The sequence below is a fragment of the Haemorhous mexicanus genome, chromosome 1, assembly GCF_027477595.1.
Source record: "Haemorhous mexicanus isolate bHaeMex1 chromosome 1, bHaeMex1.pri, whole genome shotgun sequence".
Lineage (NCBI taxonomy): Eukaryota > Metazoa > Chordata > Aves > Passeriformes > Fringillidae > Haemorhous > Haemorhous mexicanus.
The window spans coordinates 69,341,548-69,365,374 of NC_082341.1; the positions used below are offsets into that span (position 1 = coordinate 69,341,548).

The 23,827-nt window shown below is 44.3% G+C and overlaps 1 protein-coding gene across 5 annotated transcripts in view; it reads right to left on the reverse strand.

Moving 5' to 3' along the window:
- Window positions 1-979: 979 nt before the first annotated feature.
- Window positions 980-23,827, reverse strand: part of RREB1 (ras responsive element binding protein 1) — a 122,043-nt gene continuing 99,195 nt past the window's right edge. For 4 of the 5 annotated variants that reach the window (XM_059852780.1, XM_059852791.1, XM_059852808.1 and 1 more), the window contains 3 exons: window positions 20,998-23,737; window positions 6,904-7,647; window positions 980-4,761 (listed from right to left, as the gene is read on the reverse strand). In XM_059852780.1, the coding sequence (XP_059708763.1) occupies window positions 4,256-4,761; window positions 6,904-7,647; window positions 20,998-23,737 (3,990 nt within the window). In that variant the 3' untranslated portion in view covers window positions 980-4,255. The remainder of the gene's footprint in view (window positions 4,762-6,903; window positions 7,648-20,997; window positions 23,738-23,827) is intronic. The other variant, XM_059852815.1, reaches the window with a different exon arrangement.

Genomic DNA, 23,827 nt, shown 5'->3' on the forward strand with positions numbered 1-23,827 from the left:
TGAGACAAGGAAAAGTATTTTCTGCAGGTTTCCTCCCTTAGAAATGATGTTTCCACCCCATGAGCTTTCCCAGAGAGCCTTCAGAGCTCCACTTCATCAGATATCCTTGGTTTGGGGCTGAGCTGGCTGACTGCTTCTGTTATAACCTGTCCCTCCCTGGGGATGAGGGACCAAGGTCCTCAGCAGACCAAGTGCTGTGAGGCATTTTGACCTCCATGGGGAAGGTGCAGGAGGCTTGAGGGAGGAAAGCAGCAGAGTTCAGCCCCCAAGTCTGTCTCTCATTCTGAACCTGGTTCACTTCTCTGCCAGAAAGCACCACCGCAGCAGGACTTAGGAAGATGTGGATGCTTTGCTTCACTGCAATTCCCTGGCCTCAAGAGCTGGATGCACAACTCAGATGATTCTTTGGCTCACTGTTCCTGAAATGGGTTTTATTTATAGGAAGGCATGTAAAATGCAGCTAAGGCAGCTCTGACAAGCTAAAACAAAGGATTTGTCTGTTTTTGACACATGCAAGTGGCTTTTGAATACATCCTGAAGAGTCTGCAGCCATAAACATTTATGCAAGAACGAAACTATGGTAGCAGAAACCTACTTCATTTAAAAAAAGTGACTGGTACAGATGCTGAGAGAATGCTCACCTATGTGACCATGGGGCTGCCATTAATTGAAGAATCCTGACCCTGCCTATGCAGGAAAATCAGCATTTTCTGCTGTCTTCAGTTGCTGCGTTGAGGAACTGCACCTGGAGACAAGCAGCATTTCAAAGGGGCCTGGCTACCAGAAAATGGTGATCAAAATGAACACAAGTTTCAGACTGCTGCAATCATGTCCAGCTCAGATTCAGATCAACCAAAGGAAGAGAAACAGTGATCCATTGGCACAGACAAACTTCGGCTTGCATGTCGTCCAGCAGAGCTAAGGCAGAGAATAAGTCGCCACAACCCCACAAGAAGAGCCACGCCCATTTAATAACCTATAATTTTTAAATATAACATTTTATTGCTTAGATGGTTTGATACAGAACAAGTTTTACTTTTTATTTTGAATTTGGAAGTACTGTACAACTGAAAAAAAGAGGAATAAAAGTACCAAAACTATGTGTGATTCTCTGTTCATGTGGCATAAACCAGTCTTGTACACAATTCGTAGCAGCAGTTTAAGTTCCCTTTAGAAAAATATGAATTCTACACATTTATTACTGTTTCCTGCATGGGATGAAATCACTAGGATTAAACTTCCTTCGTGGAGAGAGAAGAGAGAGAAAGGAGACATACTGAGAGGAAAGAGAAGATGAATCATTCTGAAAATGGAATCAGACTGTCATATAGCCCCCTAAAGTTATTTCACAACAGCCTCAAACAAGGTTCTCTCTTTTTTATTTCTTTTTCCTTTATTTTTTTGCGCTTTCACAGTCAAGTGCTTAATGTAGTGATTGAATTATCTCCATGTTAAGTCCATTGCAACTCAGGCAAAAGAATTTTAGAAGATCTTTTTTTTTGTTTTCTTTTTGTTTTGTTTTTGTTTTTTTTTGTTTGTTTTTTGTAAAAGCCCTGAGAGAGGAAAAAAAATAAAAAGATTCAAACGAAAATCGTATAGAGACAAATTAGCTGAACATGCAAACTAAAGCCTAAGATTCACCCATAGTTTAAACACATTATAAATTTCACAGTTTAATATTGGGGGAGGAAGGGAAACAAAAAAAACCCCAACAACAGCAACAGTTCTCAGTCAAACTCAACTAATAAAAATGTCAATAAAATGTGGCAAGACCTTATACTCTACTAGGATATAGATAAAGGCTAAATAAAGCTTTAAATCAATAGTGATTATTGCTAGCAGATGTCCCGGCAGGCTGCTGGGAATTAATTACTTGCTACATTGTTCTGCAGCATATAGTTTAGTAATGGCTTCTCCCCCACAGTATTGCGCAGTTTAGTGTGGAGAGTTGCAAAAAAAAAAACAAAAAAAAAAAACCACAAACAAAACAACAACCCCAAAATAAACAAACAAAAAATTACAAAAACCAAAAAATACCCAAAATAATAATAATAATTATTATTATAATTATAATAGTAATAACAATTTAAGGGATGCGTGAACTGGTTTTAATTAAGTAGAATGCACCTGGGTAGAGTTTCAAATGAATCATTGGTTGTGATTGATTTATCTATATCTGTCGTTAGCTTCGTTTCTGAATTGGTTCAAACATCCCTATTCAAAAATTAAAAAAAAAAAAAACACAAAAAAAAATAGAAATCACATATACCTCAACCATTTTTTCTTATTCTATTTGCAAGAATATTACTCAAGAACGTTTCTCTTCCTTTGAATTCTGGACAGTGAGATTTCAGTCTCCAGAAATTTTTCAGAGAATTTTTAATATATAGATATATATAGATATATATATATTATATAATATAGACTGGGTCCGAGGCCCACTTCCTCCATGTCTGGTGAGAGCAGGAAAAGCGATTCTGTGGTGGGAAGGAGGGAGGGTCACAGTGCGGGCTGGGCTGGGGAGCTGCAGTGGTGGAATAGCACAGTGAGGCTCCGGCAATGCTATTATGGCTCTGTCTGTCCCAGAGGTCATGACTGAAGGACAATTAACAAACAACAATAACGACAACAACGACAAGAACAACAAAAATGCTGGGCACTCCTAAAAATGCGCAGCTACAGTAGGATACATTTCGTTTAACCCCTTCAATATTGGTGGCTGGAGTGTCTGTCACCTGTTGCCGGCAACAGGAGCCATATGGAGAAATTCCAGCTGCCAGCATTAAAGGGGTTAAATTACTGATATGAAATTTAGACACACACCTCAAGTCTTCAAGCATCAACCCCAAAATCTCAGGAAGAATTTCTTTCTTTTTTTTTTTTTTTTTAAATTAATTTTATTTATTTTTAACATGTCGTATATCTGTAGTTTTAATACCAGTAGTATTTTCTTGCTCTTAGAACACGACAGAAGCAAGACGAGGGTAAGGCTCACATTTCTCTCTTGCTTTCCACTGGAAGACGGAATAACTTTGCTCTGTGAGTGACCGTCACCGAGGTGAGGGCAGCGAGGTCACTGCGGCACTGGCGGTGCCCCCCTCCCGCAGCCGGGCCCCGTGGCCCTGCTGTCACCCGCGCCCACGCGCACCCGCCGCGAGGGAGGGAGGGAGGGAGGGAAGGAGATGTGCCCCAGCTCGGGCACGGTACCTCGGTACCTCGCTGGCCCAGGCGGGATGTTCCGGTCGGAGGAAGGGGTTCATGTAAAGTACAGTAGAAGAGCTGCAACAACAACAGGAGGAGGAGGAGGAGGAGGAGGAGCTGGTGAAAGCTGATGAGTCAAGAACACTCCGAGACGGGATCCAAGCTGCGCTACGCATCTCCGTGGGCAAATATTGCCCATTGGCTTCTGCTGACTGCAGAGACAAGCAAACTGATGGATTTATAAAATAATAATAAAATAATAATAATAATAATATATTGAAGCAAATCAAACATATGTAACAGCGGGTGCATAATTTCCATAGGTTACGTTGCTATGTAACTCTTCTCTGTATACACGCTCAGTCCGTGACGGCCAGAAAAAACCCCTAGGATTTAGAAGACCACTTCTAATGCTGAAACAAGTGGAAACAAGCATGAGGTTGAAATTAATTTGTGTTTCCTGCTTTTGGCTTGAACCACTTTGAACACCTTCAACTGCCACGTTGTTCGTGCCTGGAACAGGCTTAATGCTCCACCATGTGGCAAATGCAAGAACATCTACTGAGAAAAAAAAACAATAAATCAACATCTCCTCTGCATCTCCTCTAACTATTTCATTTGAAATTCACATCAGTTTTCTTCCAGTTATTGGCTATGGTATCCAAGGGCCTCCCACCCCACTGCCCCATTTCCAGCTCAGAGAACAAACACAGCGACTATCACAGATATACAAGAACAAGCTCACGCACACCAATACAAAAGGTAACATTAATGCTTAAATGAAAAAGGGTCCTCTCCAAATAATTCTTTAAAATATTAAAATCATTTTTGAAAAAAATCTATAATACCAAAAGATCTAATAAAGTAGTAAGGCACTCAAATCAGTATATACTGTAGTCTCTTGCATTATTATACTGAAAGGCATATGGCACCACGTCCAGTCTGCCATACTCTTCCCCATAGCTGTAAGGTTGCTCTTCCAAAACCAGACTTCAGAAACCTTGCTCTGCTGGTTTCAGTTTGCCTGCTGAGACGGGTCCAACCTCCTAGCAAGTCATTCCACCCCCAAGAGCTGAGGCGCGCTGTCGGCAGGGGCCAGGATGTGATTCATGGGAGACGGAGCGTTGTGCATCTCCAGCAAGTCTTGGATGAAACCTGAGGGCCTCTCGTGCTCAGAGCTGCCCCGCGGTTCCTGGTCTTCCGCCGTGTGTTTCTGCGCGCTCTTGGTGGGCTCGGCGAGGCAGGCGCCGCTCCTCTCCTCTCCGCAGGGGGAGTCCGTGACCATGCCGGCCAGGGGCTCGCTCCGGCTCCCCGCCAGGGACGAGTGGCTACCGACGCCCCCCACGGAGTCGCACTCGCTTTCGGAGATGGGGTTGGTGCCGCTGTGGCTGGACTCGTTCTCGCTGTCTTCTCCGCACCGCGACTGCGTCTCCTCCTTGTCACTCTCCTTCCCGTGGTTTCGGGCATTTTTGACTTTCTGGTGGATGCGCTGGTGACGGACCAGGCTGTGCTTCAGAGTGAAGGTCCGTTCACAGGTTTGACACTTGTAAGGTCGCTCACCTGGAAGAGAATGACAACACAAAGTCAGCTGTGAGGTCACACACGCGCCTTGCTCTTCTTTCATACAGCATGAAACACTTTGCACTTTGGAAATTCAGTACCTACATCAAACATCACATTTATGCAGATTTGTTGCTTCTGTACTAGCAAACTAGCTGATGGAGTGCAAGCCTGAGTACAGGTAAATGCCCACGGCACAAATGGAGCACTGAACTAAGTGTCTACAAGCTTGGCAAGGCCCTGCACTGAGGAGGGAGGAAGACCGTAAGCACCAGGTGCTCACTAGCATCCTGCCTAATTTCGTCAGCAACTTTTCTGACAAAAGTTTACAGCCGATCTCTGGAACTCAAAAGCCTTTATGAAATCAGCCCACCACGTGGGTTCCCTGCTGCAGGTCAGCCCAAGACACATGTGGAGAGAGAGAATACTTTCCTCAGCAGGAACTCTTTGGAAAACAAAGTAACCACAGCCCCACAGACAAAATTCTCCAAAATATGAGCCCCGCACACTGCCCCAAGGTGCTGTCTGCCCTGAAGAAACAAAGGTCCCATCCCAACCTGTCCTCCCTTTCAACTGTGCCTTTTAAAGACTCTTCAGTGCTGCAGTTCCATCAAGACACCATCTTTCGCCAATGAGCATCAAAATGAGACACACGGCAGACAGGCATTTCTTGCACACTTCAGTGTGTCCCAAATGTTCCTCTTCTGAGTCAACAAATCCCAAAACCTTACAGGTATCTTTAAAAAACCTCACACATTAAAACTGAAGTAGAAGGAATGTGCAACCTGACAGTATTTTGTCAATATAGTTGAACAAGTGGGAAGGAGACAAGGAGAAGAGTCAACCCACAGCATCAGTGCAAAATCCTCAGCTGAAAATACATTGACCTGACAGTGAGGGTAGGTCATAGTTACATTTATGAATTTGAAGAAAACACTGTGCCAGTTCCTGTTCCACACCTATTCTATGTTAAAAGATCCTTCAAGTGTCAAATAAGAAAGACAAACAAACAGGAAAAAAGCATACTGACAAGGCCCATAATAACCCAGCAGGCAATGAAAACAATTAAAACAGAGAGTATGGAAATGTCCATGGGCACCCATTGTTGGGGGGTAAAGCTCAGTACTTTAGACATCAGCATTTCCCTGAAGCTTCTGCACTTGTACAAAAATAGGCACTAGAATGGGACCTGTCGTGTTTCACTTGTGGCTCAATGGCAGAAGAAAACAGGTCAGTTTTGCACTCAATAGGTGAATATTTATGATTTAGAAGGGTTGAAGCTATTCAGGCATTACTCTTTGGTGTAGTTTTCTAGACATCACTGTCAATTACAGCACAAATATTTTGTCAATGGCGAAGATCTTGTCTTCAGCAGAGAGAACCTTCAAAATACACAAAATGTCAAAATGGACCAGTTTTCCCACGTCAGAGTGGCTTGCTGGCAGGTAAAATACATAATTAATAAGGATGAATGATTAATTCACCTTTGAGCTGGTTCATGGCTTCATCTCATTTGCAAGGCACTGCTGCAATCTGCCTATCACAAAAAGCAATCCCACTGCCCAGTCAAGTCACTGGCAAGTGTTTCACTACCTGTGTTCTACCTTCCCTGCCCAAGTGCCCACTGGATCTCTGCCTTCCACCCAAGCAGCAGGTCACACACATCATCAGCATGTTACCCATATTAGGCTTAGATCATTAGACAAAACCAAACTCTTTCTCTCTCTCTCTCTCTCTCTAAACTTTGAGGTTTAGAACTTCAGAGGTGAAGTCTCATAATACAGTTTCTCCACTGCTGGTCAAAATATTGGGAAGAAGTAAAGCCACACACACATGGCAAGAAGGGAGTCAGAAGCTGCCCAGGGATCTCCACACTTGCCCTCACCTCTGAATTCTGCAAGCAATCATGGGGAAAACAGTTTGGGAGTTGAGAATAAAGCAGTGGCTGCAATTCTTGCTCCCTCCATAGGCTTTTTATGCAGCATGGGGGACTGGGGCAGAGAAGACACCTTGCAGATACCTTTAGGACTAAAAGCAGTGTCTCCAACCTCAACTGCCAGCAACAACTGAGCACCTCCAGAGCAGACACCTCAGTCTGGTGGGACACCTCATGGTCTGTTCTGCCCTCAAGCCTCCTCTTACCTGTATGAGACCGCATATGTCGCGTCAGATCTTGCAGAGACCAGAAACGCTTGTTGCACACTGTACAGACTTTCTTTCTTTTGTCTGCTTTTGCAGTACTCTTAGCCCCATCAGTCTTTGGTTTGTCATCACTGCTCTTCTCAGTGGACTTTCTCTCTGTGCCTTCCCCCTCAGAGATGCTTTCGCTCTCTTCATTCTCCTTTCCTGTTGCCTCAAAGTCCACAGGAGACTCCACTACCTTCAAGTCCAACGGAGACTCTTCCTGCTCAAGACCAGAGTCATGCATCGAGGGAGCTCCTGCATCATCCTGAATGCTTTTGCTTTCATCCTCACTGCTCCTTTCATCCTTTCTGTCCTCACGAATGTGGGCCTTTTTGTGACGGCTAAGAGTGCCAGCAAACTTGAAGGTTTTGCCACAAATGTCACAGGCATGTTTCCTTTCAGTCTGAGAACTGCTGCCTGCACTCTGGTCACTCTCTGCCAGCTTGAAGTCCATTAATTTGCTGGCAAAATTGAGGTCAAGACTTTTGTTACTTACAGAATCTTCCTCAGGGCCCTCTTCATATCCATCCACTTTTTCTTCAGCATCCTCTTCTGCCAGAAGGGAATCGGCCTTCTGCTCCTCCCTGGGGCCATGCTCACTCTCTGGTAGCTCTGTCATTTCCTCTGACTGCTCCTTCTCGCCATAGCTCAGGTTCAAGGCTTTGTTTCCTGTAGCTAGAGTCTCTGCATCCGCCTGGCTCTCTGCAAGGAAACACAGAGAAACTTTCAGTGGGATTTCCAACTACCAGCAGCTGCACACGGACCCAGGAGCATCGCTTCTGATCAAGCATGCCAACATATCTTCTCTTGTCTGTGACCTAGGCCAGCAACTTACAGCTGAAAAGAGATTAAAATACCACAGAACCCAATTAACAAGATAATACAAACTCTTTCATAAAATGCTTTCTTCAAAACAGACTCATAATCTCAGCAGCTTCCTGCAATAATTTTTAATACAATCACTTTTAACCAGAGAACACAATATGCTGAGACACCGAAGAAGAGCTGAGGTCACTGTCACAAATAGACCATTCCAGAGACACACGGATGTATTACTAATAAACTTGTGTACGAAAAACATGGACACAGATTGAAATAATATACAACCCGCATATTTATCAAATTAATTTTTGTGTAGCAAGAAATGTTTTTCCAAGGAAATCTAAAGAGGCCTCATGCAACCAGCTGGTACAACTAAATGAGAATACTTAGTGCAGACAGTAATATAAAAATTGGCTTAAAAAATTTGGTATACACCATGAAAGTGGAAGATGTGGAAGTTTGTCCACACCTGAGCCTCTGATATGCCACTTGGAATCAAAACATAAAGCTAAGGGACAGTAACAGGCTTTGCTGTTTCACAGTTACCTCACAAGAAGACAAAAATTACCCAAGATGTGGTCCTTCATGGTGTCCTCTGCTTACTTACCTGTCTGCAGCATGAATGCTGCTGAAGATGTAACGCATATCCAAAAAACTGAAACAGGTAAGGTGCTTAAGGAGAACAGAGGCCTGGAGCTGTACTCCTTCCAAGCTCCACACAAATAGTGTATTAGTAAATAGGAAATAAGCTGGTTTGGCTCTGGAGGCCAAAGCTGCTGCTGATGTAACTGCATCCCCAGTGCCACTTCCCAGGAATTGTTCCAGGACACGAAGTTCGCAAGTGGTGCTTTCTGAAAGCTGAAACTTTCCTTTAAGTCCTCCATCCCGCCTCCTGCTTATTGACAGCAAGCAGCAAAAGGAGCCCACAACCCACCCAGCATTTCAACATTCATCTGCAAGAACGATAGCTGCTGAGTAACTCCAGGGATTTAGAAACTCTAGGAGAGCAGTGCAAGTTCTCTGTTTGACACGGTACAACATGTGCTTGTCTCCAAACTGCCCAGATTTCCTATTACAGGCTTTTTTTCCCTAAGCAAGGAGTAAAAACAGAAGATAAGAAGATGGTTCTCAGGCACTTATTAGTTTGAATGTAGTCTTGCAACACTTTTGTTGCACTGGCCCCATCTCCTCTCACTAGTGATAATAAATGGCCATTAAACAAATGTCAAAGTGTAGCAGCGTTTCTGGTGATAGTGAATGATCACTTAATAGTGTGCGATTCTTGATATGCTTTTTCTTGGGGGAGTTTAAGGGGGAGAAGTGATCTATCAGAAAAAGTAATCTCACCTTTTAATCAGAACAGATCTGTTTACACAGACAGTGGATTACACAAAGTTCATTGCTCATCTAATTATCTGCCCGTTAGAACACGCAAGCAAGCCCTAATCTGTGTGTAAGGCCACAGAATGTGAGGATGGGGATGTCTGAAAGCAGACATGGGCTGCCCTGTCTCATCCCCTGTGAGGTCAGGAAGTGCTCCCCTGACGGGATGGATGTGTGCTGGGCTGAAGAAAGACTGCCAGCACAGCACAGAGGGGGTTCATTAGGGACAGGGCAGGAAATCACGTGAGCTCTGTTAGGATGGAGATGAGTGAAGAGCACAAGGAAACCAAGATGGGAAAAAGCTCCTCTTAATCGTACCCAGAGAGACGTTCTGTAACTCTTTATTGACCAAACAGAAAACAGTGGATGCAGAGGGAGATTTTTTTCCTGTTCTTCAACTTGAAACATCAGAAGCAAAGTGAGTGACGAGAATATACATGGGTGGCATTCAAGGTAAGAGCAAGCCAAAACTATTATGTCTTAAAACTCTCAATACATAAGTGCCAACGTCAACATTCAATGTCATATATCAGTCATGATTTTCCAATTTTTCCACAACTTTTTCTTCTTCTCCTTCTAGTATTTGGAAAAAATATATTATTTTTCTTACAGTATACTCATTCTTCAGTGAATTGTACTTGAATTCTTTCCCCTTCTTTCCTCTCCTCTGTGCCCTGGGCCTCTTCCCAGCTGTTATTCTGTTCTTGCACGTGTGGCCTGCAACCACATTTTCCGGTGCACAAGAGAAAAACACTTTAAGGGATAGGTGGTCCACAGGTAAGTGATGTACTGGCACAGGCAAACAGATGAGGTCTATATCACGGAAAACTAACTTAAGTTTAAACTATGTGCCTTCACAAAGGGCAAAGCCCACTCCAGATCCTGGGTACACAAATGTGCACAGGCCTTCTCTTCTGAAGCTCCTCAGGGCCGGGCAGCCCTGAAGGAACATTCAAAACTCAGGTGGTGACATTGCCAGGGATATGCTGACACATGAACATGCTTGGGGGTGTGCTCTTCCTCCTCCCCTGCACAAAGCAGACCTGCCCTTTTCCTTGTCAAGAAGGAATTTCACAGGCCCCTTAGGAAACTTCATGCATGTACCTCACGTAAAGCAGCAGCTCCTGACTAGCTGAGCTGCTCTGTGGTTATGTCCAACCTGTGCAGTTGGTTCTGCAGCTGGTGAAAAAGTGAGCTGCTTTGCACAAATCCTGGTTATTGGGGATGGGTGAGAATCAGCCCAGTTCTGCTTGTGATGAACTGGAATAGCAGCAGGGGAGCTCTGAAGGTCTGTGGTAAACACAATGATTGTGAAGACAATTGTGCCAGGTCCAGTGTGAGATTTCTCCTGCAGTGCAAGGGATGGCTACAAGGGTAGTCTTGCACTGGCAGCTGCTTCATCCACTGCAGCAGAGGTTAGGCCTGGTCTGCACTATTGTTTTCTTCCTTCTTACATGCCCACTGCAGCAGCGGAAACCCTGCTGGCCACGCAGCTCCAGCAGGATTGTATCTTACACAAGGAGGAGGATTTTTACTGAGCCTTCAAATCTGGGCAAACATCCCTCCAAGAAGACTGAGCTCCTCTCACATGGATAATTCCCATCTCCAGAATTTGGCTGATTTATGTTGCAGAGCAGTCACTCGATTCCAGGAGTGAAAGAAACAGGATGCACAGGAAAGGCCTGCTGGCTTTTTTGCCCCTTTCCCATTTTTCACTTACTAAGGCTGTAAAATGCTTTCCAGTCCACTTGTTATCCCACAGAATTTACACTTGGTGAATCAAGAGGACAAGAGCAGAGAAATCCACTTGTCAAGGCTCCCACCCACTGCCACTTCTTCAGCAACCATGGGAGCAGCACAGGTTACCTTGTCATGTGCAACCAGTGTGTCACTCTCCCAAAATGAAGAGAAGAAGGTGACACTATCTGAAGATCTCACTTCTGACACCAGAGTCAAAAAAGATGTGCAGGATAAGGGAGAGTGAGGAGAAGAGTAGGGAAGTAAGAACATAGGGAAGAAGGTGACAAAAACCCACTGGTTACTCAGCTGCTGCCTCGTCAGCTCCTGGGAAAAAAAGAACTTCTCATGAGATGTATTCATAAGCTAAACCTCAAGGACTCCAAAAACTGAGAATCCAAAAAACTTTTCTGCTTGCATGAAGGAAACCACTATATAGATGTAGCCAAAATAATTTTTCCTTCAAACTGTGGAAAGACAAGACTGTTTTGCTGAAGTCTATTTACAAATCAAGTTGCAGTCTTTTGTCAGCCAGGTCAGAAGAATCCACTTCATCTTTTATTGGTGGCAAGAAAGAGGAGGGAACTGCTTTACTACACATGCAAACCAAATTATGAAGAGGGACACCAAATGTGAAAAACCTCAGATGAAAAAGGAGATACAGATCAAGGTGGGGAGCTTGCTGGCACTACCCTTTTTACACATGGTTTGATTTTTTTCCTGGAATTATGGTGGAATAGACAGTAAAGCTTGAGATGCTACAAAGTTAGTAGACAAAACAGGATGTAATGAAAAACATTTTGGTGCTAAAGCAAGTGTTTATTGACAAACATTCCTAACACCCCAAGAGAAGAGCTAGAAAACCCATCCCATAAATAATCCTCAAAATTGGAGCAAACAGACCACTGGAAATGGATAAGGTACAAGCAGTTGGCATTATCAGTAGGATGAGCTGATGATTTACTATCTTCCCTACATTAACTGAAATAACCCCAGCATGTTTTACATTTTACAATAGAGGCAGCCACCACTAGGTGGTAGCAGTTCTAGTAAATTTGGGATTTTTTGGACTCAGACACACAATGCTGCTTCTACTTCCACCCATTAACTGGAGAACATCTTTTAAACCCAGAGAACCCACTTGAAAAATTTTGGGTGTTATCTTCATCCATTTTTATTGTAAACATTCTAAATAACAAAATTCAGCCACCTTCATTACATCACCTGCAAACACTCAAGTTAAATATTTAATCATCCCTCACAGGGTCGAGAGAGCCTCGGCTGTGTCTTCATGCCTTGTGAAATGAAAATATTCAAGCTAGAAAAGGACTATTTACAGTAAATGGAACTGAATATGTCTGGGGAAAAAAAACAATTCTGGGAAAAAACACTTTCTGTCTTTACAACACAGTATGATTCCCCAATACCTTCAACAGAGCAGCTGAAGTCATGAAGAAAAGTTTTCAGGACTAGCTCTGACTGCAACTACCATGGGGAAATCTGCATTTAAGGTAGCAGGGGCAAAGCCCACACTTTGAGCTTATGATGGATTGCACTATTCAGAAGAAAGGCAGTGTGATTTAGAGCTGACAATACAGCCAGCAGGCTATACACCATCTCCTCAGTATCTTCATATAACAACTCTAGCACTCAGGCCAACCCCAGCAGCAAATGACTCTTGCTTTACCCTGAGCTCAGGCTGTTAAACTGGCAGCTGTTAAACTTTGCCTGACACTGAAAACACGATTTCAAGCCCTTTGTCCTCAAAGAAATACCCACAAATGTAGTTCAGAGGTACAGACAGCTAGAACAGTTTGGAAAAAGTCCCCCCACTATACCCAGGGCTCACATGATTTCTAGAGGGATTACAGTGTGGCAGATATCTAGAGCAAAGATGAATTCTGCTAAATGCTAATCAGAAAATTCACTGTTGAGTATACTTTGTAAATATTTGTCTAGTTAACACAGAGCAGTTGTGTTCGACCCTCTCACATTAGGGGCAAGTCTCTTTACGAAAGGGATCTTTCCTTATTAAGTTCTCTTTCTCCATTATGTAAGAGATAATCCCTTACCCCATTCCTATCCTACATCTGTGTCAACTGTATTTTGTTGCAAGAGGGGAGCATTAAGACAGCCCTAAGGAGACAAAGGCAGGGCTGCTTTAACATGACGAAAGTGGGCAATTAATTAAGCTGCTCCACATTTTCCTTGTATGCCTCTCTGCCGAGACAGCTCTCTGCTGGTCTGACTGCTGTGAGCTGGGGGAAATGTCCTCAGTTTGCTTCAGGCACTTTAGACCATTCCCTTCCTCCTCATGTAGCAAGGATACGAGCAAGCCCCATCACTTACACAGCCTCCTCATCTCTGAATCCTCTTCTAAACCACCATCCTGTTTTTGTTTTGGTTTAAAACAAGACCAAAAGAAACCCTCTATAAACTTGTTCCCAGTGACACTCTATTGAATTGCACTTCCTGTCTTACACCTCATCCTAAAGCTTTGCTTCATTTATGGCTGTCCAAACACCATCCAAGCATCTCCCTTCATTCCCTTTCCTTCTGGCATCCAGTGAAATCCAGATGACCACTCACTTTCAAGGACAGCCCTCACAAGGACTCTGCACGTGAGCCCTGAGCATGCTGCTGACCCACCTGAAGAAACCATCTCATTCTAAACTTAGCCACGGTTTCAAATTCTTAGTTTACTTCTACTACAGATTTGGAAATTCCTTTTTCTTGGACAATGGAGGGAGACCACAAGTCCAAAGCTGTTGAATGATTCTGAACTGAGATTAACCACCGCTTGGTGAAGCCAGTTATAAACGCTAAGCTGTGCTATAAAGTGCATGTGGTAACTATAACTGTGTGCACTATTGGATCTGGACTCCCTCCTCCATGCCTAAAGCTGCTATGTGAAGACACAAAGCACTGACAACAAAGCCAATTTCAACAGCATCTATCCCCAGCACCTCCCAGAAGATGATGCTAGCTCCACACCTCAGCTGCATCAATGTTCTCCTTTAGGGCTGTACTGCCAGCCAGATCCGGGAACTGATCTCATGACTACCAGTCCCTCCCCTTGCCCTTTTAAATTTTTTGGGCAGCTGGGTCAGCTACAGCTGCAGGGATGAACAGTTGGGAACAGGTCGAGCCAGTACTGCCAAAAGGTGCTTTGTGTTATCCAACCATGGCCCAAGGCTCTGTCTGCCGGGGGCAGGTCGAACCACTCTGACCAGCCTGGCGCCGGCTGCTGAGAACATCTACCTTGCACCCAAGTCCTACCCACCCTATGCGCTGCACCAGTGCTTATCTGAGCAGCTTTAGAAATGCTTGCCTCCTCACACCACTGAACAGCTGAGCTGCTTTAGGACCCCTCTGACTATAAAGAAAGTCTTCAATCGGCTCAAGTAGGACATTTCAGTTTTATTCTGCCAGGAAAATTGTCAGAGGTGAGCACTTTCAGAGCCCTTCCTGCAGACTTTTGTTCTCGGAGGGGATCATGTCATAACATGAGTCTTCCTCTCTCACGCTGTAGCCATCTGTTGTCTGCACAGGCAGGATGGGCCCACGTGACACGGCAGACATCGTGCTACAGCCCTCTGAAGTTACGGGCTGTTAACATGGTAACGAGGCAACTTAGTCTCTTCATGATAGGCAAGATCAAACCATGTCATAACAGGTCCCCAGCACGGCAGATTGCAAAGCCAGACTGGTACTGAGACCTGTATTACCACATTTGAATCACTGCAAAGCAACCTGCTGTATTAAAAGATGCAGAAAGGATGAGAGAGGCTGGCAAGACAGCAGACTCTCCCAAACAAACTGGTGCATGGGGATGTATGAGAAAAATCCTGCGCACACGCTGTGCAATCTGATCAGCAGCTACCCTGAGGTTGAGAGTAATAAGTCATATGTAATTTTAACTGCCCTAACACACAGAGCCAACTTCTTGCTGCTTTTAAGTTTGTTACTTCCAACAATTCTCCCATGAAACCAACTCAAAGTGACACAAAGTGACACTGTCCGTACTGGAGGTGTGAATAACTTAAGAGCAAGAGCTCCCTTGTGCAAGCAGTTTTCAGGCAAGGGACATGTACCACCATCTGCTGAGCTTCCTTCTTGCACCCATCCCATTTGGTCAGCATGGTAAACCCAGAGTGACTGTGCCCTTGGTTTTGTGTCAGCTCCTCCTTTCTGGCTAAACGCCACTCACCTGCCTACAACGGAGCCTTGCATGATCTGACAGCCAACCTCTTTCACTACTGACAAGACAGAGGGGGCAGTATGATGGCAGGTGAGCTTCAATGCAGGTCAAACAATCTAAATCGTGCCTTTGAGATGCTCAGTATAGTACTGGCAGGTACATCCAGGCAGAAGGACTCAAAGCCATCGCTGATGTCTCTCCAGGATTGCTGACATGGCCGGCAGCAGCAGCCAAATTAAAACCAGACTGCATCAGCAGGTTCAGAAAACAACTGGAAGGACCTGCAGACAGCAGGTCCATAAACAGGTTGTAAAGGGAGTGGGCAGGGATGTGCCTTCAAACACACAACCTTAAGGAAGCAGTTGTGGATGCTGATAGAGCTTTAAGAGCAACAGGCCAGAGGAAACGGCTGTGTCCACATGCTCACACAAAAGAGCACATCCTCCTGCTACCAGTGGAGACCAGAGTACCCCTGCTCCAATGTGGAAGGGCACTTCTCACATTCTTATGCTTTGCTTGTCTGCAGCATTCAGCCTGACCAAGTACAACTTGGCCTTGGTGTTCTGAACAGCTGGGGAAAAGTGTGTGCGCCACCGTGAGATCCAACATCCTCTTCCTTAGCCTGGGGGATAAGCACATTTCTCCACAGATAGCAGTTGGCAACTCCAGGTTAGTGGAAATTCTGCTAGATTTGGTAGAAATGACATCATATTTCTGGCAGGGGAAGGGCTCCTGGCCTGACGCAAGATAAAAATGTATGATTATCCTCCTGCTCTGTAATAAGAAACTTCCTTGGTTTTCTTCCTTTGTCTCTGTTACTGCTTGGTGACCAACCATAATATCCTGACTGCAAGCTCCTCAACAGCAGGCTCTCTCTGGAAATGCCTATCACCTATGTGAATTGGACACAAGTTCCATCCAAGCCACAGGGCATCTCTCCACTGACTTCAGTGGAATCAAGGCCCCATATGTTGAATAAGCAATAAATTATTTTCCCTTAGGAGAAAGTTTTTCATGTCTATAATTCATTTAAATTACTAGAACAGGGGAGGGACTAAGCACAGGAAAAGTTGAAAGAAAAGCCAAGATCACGCAGTGCAATGAGGAAGGCAATCCTGCAAGATATCTTTGTGATGAAGAAAGAGATTGAGAGGATAGTAACTAGTCAAAGGAGATCAGCTCCAGTCACACCTTCCACCTCACACCCAAAACCTCTGAAAACACAGGCACACCACCCACCCCCTGCCACAGCCAGCAGCCTCTTTGATACAACATTGTGGGTATCTCTCTCACTTTCATCTTCTGAAAGTTGGTTCTGTTCTAGTTAGCATCTCAACCTGTACCAGGGATTCCCTGCATCTCACAGACACCTCAGGAGCTGTTTCTTTCTCTTCATTTTCCTCCAGTGTCAACACAACTTTTTAGATGCATCACGGTACTGCTTTTTAGTAGGCTTTCAAGTCACTCTTTCCTTTTAGATGCCTGCTAATTCACCCATAAATTTATGGCTACAAATATCACTGTTTTTTGCACTTCTATCTGGCTTCATTGACAATGCAAATACAAAACTTCAAAGTCGAGGAGAAATCCTTTTGCTTCATGGTAGCCCAATTCCTTTCCACATTTCTTTTCAAGCATGCAATGACAGGATTAGCTAAGGATTAATTACTTGAAACTCAACCTGCATCTCAGGTCACAATTTTCTCATATTTTCAGCATTTAAAATCTTTGTATCAATCAAGTATTTGTCATACAGACCAATACTTACAACAGATAAAATATACTTCTTTCCACACAGATGTCCTAGCTGGGGGTCTCAAAACCCAAACAAAAATTCCACTTACTATGCAAACTCCAATCCTCGCACCTGAAGTCGCAATGCTTTCCAAAAATGTCTCCTTTAAAAAAGGCACAAACCCAGAACATTCAAAAAAAGCAGTTTTCTCTGCCTTATTTGTCCCTTAAAGGCAACTGCTCTTCTGATAAAATTTACTTACTCACTGGAAGATAACCTAAAAAAGTCAATGTGATTTGATTTCTTTATTAAATTTTTCATACGAATAGTCATGGCCTGTATTAAAATACATTTGTGCCTAAATATTGACTTGGGACTGACTGTAAATTTTGGTTAGCAGCACAGCAGGACTAGCCTAGTCTGGCTACATTTCATAGGAGCTAATTGTTTGAATAGTGTCTTTTTCAGTATAAAGGGTCACCTGAATAATCAAAGCATGTAAGATCAGTCCTCAAGGTATCACCTGCACTGCTGTCCTAGCAGAAACATGTTATTCACCATGGTAATTACAAATGTTGCAAAATAAAGATGTTTACAATTTTACTTTGACTTAAATCATAAAAGCAAAGAATAAAAATGCCTCAAAGTCCTTTTTTTTTGGTGACTTGTGACCTCCAAACAATAGGAAACATTCAAGTTCATGGGCTAGAAGTAAGATTTTTCTATTTATTTATTCCTTTATTTTGTTTATAGATATTTCCTTGTGTGGTTTGTTCCTGTTGTAGCAGAAAAACAAAACAAAATCAAAAAACCTCCTCTCGCTTTTCACAAAATTTAATCTTGGGCCAAGTAAGATCTGCCAGTAACCCTTTTGAAAATATTCTCAAGTGATTCTCTGCAAACAGATTAGGTTATCTATAACAAACTGGTGGTTAAAAACAACCATTACTGTAATTTTATACTGAACCTAGTCTGATCCGCATCCTATAAAGAGGAGCAAGACCAACTGCATCACCTGCAGGGCACATCTTAGTCACAATTCTGAGAATTTAAGAAGTCAAGAGCAGCAGGGAAGAGCAAAAAAAAAAAAGGCAGCAGACTGCATTGAACATAGAAAAGTAAATTATACATTAAAGACATCAAAAGAAAGAAAGTATTAAAAGCAAGTGTTCAAGCATGTTCAAACAAAACACAGCTACTGTATTAGGCACTGTATAAAACTAAGCTATGCCAAATTCCCAGTGTCGCACTTGTGAGCTCACCATTAAACTAAAAAAACACTGAGGAAGGTGTATGCTTCTTCATGGAAATGTTTTTGAATTAAAAAAAAAAAAACAAACACACAGTGGGGTTGAGGCAAGGTTCAGCAGGGCAAAAGCTTCCCTGAGAGACACTTCTGGTTGCATGAGGGATGTGGGTCACTGGTAGCATGTGCATTTTTGCACTTTCACAAAAGAGAAATACAATCTTGACACCACATGGAAGGTGGCCTCTGTGTTGAAATTTTATTGAACATGAATGACAGACTTGTAAAAACCTTCTTAGGTCTGTATGGATACAGCAGTTCAAAACTCATAATATACAGATAACACACTTAAATGCTCAGAATGATACACCTTTTCCTCATCCTAACTTAGACCACTTACATGAATTACGTCAATAACAACTTTCCCATAAACGGACACAGAAGAGCTACGTGCTGCTTTTTAGCTCCAACAACTGCTTTGAGTTTCTTGGGGTTTTTTTGGTAGCAGTGTTAAACAGTCAGCTTGCCTGCTGAGATCGCCTATGGATCACATATCCAACACATGCAGTTTGGAAACAGATCACCAGGAATCTCATCTATCCCATTCACATCAGCCTGTTAGTCCTTTCTCTACCCAGGTCAGGGAGCAGCCATCAAACACAGGCAACAATAAAGTTCTCTTTTTCTCTCTACAAAGATTAGCAAATAGATTTTCTTCTTAACTCATTTTAAAAAACAGAGCTATCTGACAAGTCACAAGCTATCTGCCTGTGAAATAGGTAGGGCTAGGAACACTGCACTGTACTGCAACACTGTAGATTTCTCCACAAGAAAACTGGTTTGCCCATCCAGAAGATAAAGCCAACAAACTGCTGCATCTACCACAGAGCTGCCAAACTCCTTGCATGTCACCAGCACCTGACACCCACCACAAAAACACAGGGCTCACTCCACCTGAATGCATCCTCAGGCTTGCTTTGGCACCACCTCCCTAGCCTTAATTTCCTCCACCTTCCCAGCTTAGCTTTCCCCCTCCTCTCCAGCAGGCCCCATGGACACTGCTTCCACAGGGGAGCTGCTGGAAACTACCAGTTTAGAAAGAAAACTCTCATGCCATCGGAAGGCAGATGCCCCAAGGTCAGCCAAAGCTTGCTGTGGGGTGGTTCTCCAGCAACAAGTCTCTCTCAACACTGAGATGATGATTAGAAAAGAGCTCAGTATTATCAATGCCAGAGCACACCAACTGGAATGTGATTACTGCCACTGCTCTAGTATCACCAAAAGTCCTGTATCTGTGGTGAGGATTTAGTCCTGCTACAGCCACAGTTGCTTGCTCTCCTCGTGGGGATTCCAGCACAGGCTTTCTAAAAGGACAGTGCCTCCTTCCAAGCCTGGTGGTCGTAAGGGAGACAAGTTTTACCAGTATAATTCATGGCTGAGTGAATTTTCCTGTCTTCATTAAGGGTTTACACCAGTGCTGCTACCTTGGAAGGCTGCCATCAATAAGCAGGTCAAACCTCTTAGTCTGGGAAAAGCCTCTCCATTGTCTTCTGTCTCATGAGCAGTTCTTCAGTAACTATGTATTTTTTTTTTGGAGACCAGGGTGTTGGAAAACAACTGAGATATAAGTAAAGCACTCTCCTTCACCACAAAGTAAACTGCATGCTTAATAAGATGAAATAATTTGGTCTCTGTGGACCAGAAAACAATAGCCTCACTGTTGCACTGATACCTTTCAAGTTATGTCCTCATGTCACCCAAAGCAGACTGTAATAGGGACTGCTCCACAGCTCAGATTCCCTTTAAACCCCTTAGCTAACCTCTTTTACCTCTTCGGGTTTCCCTCTTTAGTGCAGACATGAATCAGTCATTTCAAGAAACCTCATTTTCATATTAAAAAAAAAAAAAAAAAAAAAAAAAAAAGGTGCTAACTTCTGGAAGGCCATACTCAAATCCCTCATGTTTCTTATAAACATCCCTAATTTTTATTCTTTATGCCAGGTGCTGAGATGCATAATGAAGTAAATACTATCAACAACTGTGACTGACTTTGAAGGGCACAACAGCAAGTAGAGCTTTGCCCTCTCCCTCCAGAGCAGGATGAGAATCTGCTAATTACTTTATTACAGTGTGGGTGGAAGAATGAGGGAACTTCAAATCAGCACAGCATTCAATGCAGTATTTCCTTTATAGTGAAGAACAAAAAATAACCCCAGACCTAGAATAAATCTCCCTACCCAATTCCTCCTTTTGTTTATACCAGGTCTGAGGTTACTTACACAGCAGCACAATGCTGGAGATTCCATACACATCTCCACACCTTAGGGCATGTGCCCACCTTCAGTTGTCTATCTCTGAGGAGAAACTTTTCCTAGAGGCAAGCTATTACGTAATGCTCAGGATGAGCAGTTTCTCACATCCTCCTTTGATCTATTAAATAAAAGCCACCACAAGAAAAAAAATGCTAAGCACTATATTATTTTCCTGCCACAGTTCTACACTTATTATCTCTCATTTTTAGAGATATTTTTTATCATTACTGATGCTGACAAACAGCCATCAGAAGCAGACAAATAAACCACGTAAGGCACAATTAAATATTCAACACACATATTCCCCTTCAAGACACGACAATAATAACAAAACAACCGAAACCTGAGCCTCTTTCCAGCTACACTAAATTATGCCACTGAAGTCAAATACTTATTAACAGTTTTATTTACCCTCTGATACTCCAAGACACAGATTATTCAATTTCTGAAAAATCTACCACCACCACTGTGCAACAGCAACAGCTAGGGATTGGCAAAAAAATAAAGGAAAATACAATTCAGACATCACAGAAAGGAAGATTCCTCCACGGAGAGGCCTTTCCATGGGGAACAACCTCAGGGCCTACAAGCTACTGTGGGCACAGAGCACTCTTACCTGTGTGACTGAGCATGTGCCGCTGCAGGGCACTCGCCCATGGAAAGACTTGAGGACAGTAAGGACAGGGGATATTTTGCAGGCAGTCTGAGTAAGCGTTCCTCTTCCCTCTCAGCAGCTTATCCTTGGCAGTTTCCTTCTCATCCTCACTTGTTCCATTTCTGCCACTTTCTTCCTTGAAATTGTCAGTGGACTGCAGAAATGGGCTAAATTTGTTAGTGTCTGTGGTAGCCAGCATCTTCTCTATGCTGGCAAATTCCCCACTTGACTCCAGATCCACACTACTGCTAAGTTTGGGCTTATTTTTCGTTCCTTTCTTTCTACCTCTTTTCTTAGTCAACCCAGCATCAGCAACGGGAGACTGCTCTGGATCACAAGCCTGAGACAGGTCACTGGGCAGGCTGGAGTCTCTCTGAACGGTGGTCACGATTGTCACTTTAGCTTTGGCATTCCCTGATTTGTCACACCCAGCGGAGCTGCTCACTGCCTTGGGATTGGCATCTGCAGCCTCCGTTTTCAGCAAAGTGGGAGCAGAAGACACAGATGAAATGATCTGTGCAATGGAAGCCAATGGTGGCAGCTCTTTAGTTACTGAAGGCTTTGGCAAGAGAGGTGGTGGTGGTGGTTTAGGCCTCAGGGGTCTCAGCAAGGCAGCATTGCCAGGGAGAGCCGGGGAAATGATCGGGACAGTCAAATGCAACGAACCTTTCAGTGGCTGGGGATGTCTGACACCCCGGTTTGCTTCTGAGTTCCCATTGGCACCAAAAACCAAAGGACACTGCAGACAGTTATAGGCTTTATCACTGTTCCCAGAAGCAGCCAGCTCTTGATTCCTGGCTTCACAGGGGACATCATCTTTATCCTTCTTCAGGATTTTGGGGATGGACAGGTCGATAGGCTCCATGGAACAGTCATAAAGGGACAGAGATGAACCAAACAGGTTCTCCTGCTTCACCTGCACAGCACTCAGGCTTTTGCTCTTCTGAGAGAAGTCTAATGGCTCATCAAAATCCATAGGGAAGTTGCCCACAGGTTCACGTTTGATGGAAACGTGAGATGATGTCCCCAGCAAGAAGCCGTTTTGTGGCTCCAGGAAAGGCGTCATGGGCTTGTGGTCCATGTAAGTGCTGTCCTCCAATAAAGAAGGGTCTGTCTGGCTTTCCTGGGCACTGCAATCCACCATTAAGATGTAATTCTCAATCTCCTTTTCCTGCACATGCAGGTGCTGCTTGAGGATGTGGTGAATGCAATTCCTCTTGGCCGAAAAGGCCGTGCCACACTCCTTGCACTCAAATGGCTTCTTCTTCTGGCAGCTGCTGTGCGTCCTCATGTGAATGCGGAGGGCCCGGTAGTGCTTCAGGTCCTCTCCACACAGCTTGCACACCGTGTCCGGGGAGCAGAAGGCATCCACCATCTCTGCAGCATTGCTGGTGACATATTCAATGTTCTTCTCGATATCCTTCCTGGTTGTTTTGAGGTGCTTCTTTCGCAGGTGCCTCTCACAATTGGCTTTCACTGTGAACGGGTAGTGGCAGATTTTACAGATGTAAGGCCGCTCCCCGCTGTGCGTCCGCAGGTGCCGGATCAGCGCTGCCTTGTCAGCCGCGATGTAGTCACAGATGTTGCACTGATACGGGGAAATACCTAAGTGAGAACGGATGTGAGCTCTCAGGACACCAGAGAAGGCAAACACCTGGTCACAGAAACGGCAGGGGTACAAAACTTTCCTCATGGTCGGGGTCTTCTTGTTCGCTGCCCCTGCGATGATGGCTTTGAGGTCTCCTTCTGTGACTTCTTGCTTGATCTTGGCTTCCATACTTAAAGGCAGGAGAGCTTCAATGATGCTGTCCTGCTCCAGCTGTGTCTTCATCTCGTGCTGAGTTAACGGCTCTACTTTGGGTTGGAGGAGCAACTGCGAGGAAGGACTTGATTTGGCTCCTGGCTGTGGGAGATGAGAGTTGGAGGCAGACTCCACCGAGTTCTTGATCAGCCTCAGAGGGGGAGGTGGGAGACTTGGGCTGATGCAGCCAGGGGAGGCTTGCTGGGCACTGATAAGAGGAGGAGGCGTAGAGGTTGCGACGACTGTTCGGGGCGTTACCAAAGGCTTTGGCTTCAGTGGTGGCATATGCTTGAAAATAGACTGCACGGGGACAGAAGGTGCCTTAGAAAGTGGAGGAAGACTGATTTGAGGAGGAGCAGAAGAAGCCATCTTCAAAATCTGCTGAATGTCTGCCAGCTCAATGGCAGACTCATTGGAGATGGGTTTCACCACAATACTGCTGTCAGGCTGGATAATAAAACCCTTCTGGAAAGGCTGCAGCGAGAGAAGCTTTATGTTTTCTTTTGTAGGGGGAAGGACTGAAAATGACCCTCCCATGGAGGCAGCTTCCAGAGGAGAGAGGCTGAGCAGACTGGTGCTGCCAGGTTCCTGAGGTAGGTTACTCTTCAGAGCTCTGAGCCGCATTTCTTGGACCTCGTCTTGTGTATTGTCCTCCTGCTTGACAGGCTTGATGTCTTTGGTGTACTGTAGGCCCAAGGATGCCATGAAGGCTTTCTGGTCTGGGCTCTCACCGGGTGGGGTTGTGGACTGTGGCTTGTGCTTGTCTTTTCCCTGATCCACCATGTGAGTTTCTGTGTGCAGTTTGAGTGCCGAAAGCATGGGGAATGCCTTGTTACACATCTCGCAAATAAATCGATGGAAATCACTGATGCACCTTCGCAAATTTGTTTCACACCAGACCTGCAAGACATGCAAAAATATTTAGAGTAGGAATCTGGAAAGGCATCACACACTGCTGCAAAACACAAACAGTTCACTCTCTCTTCCACC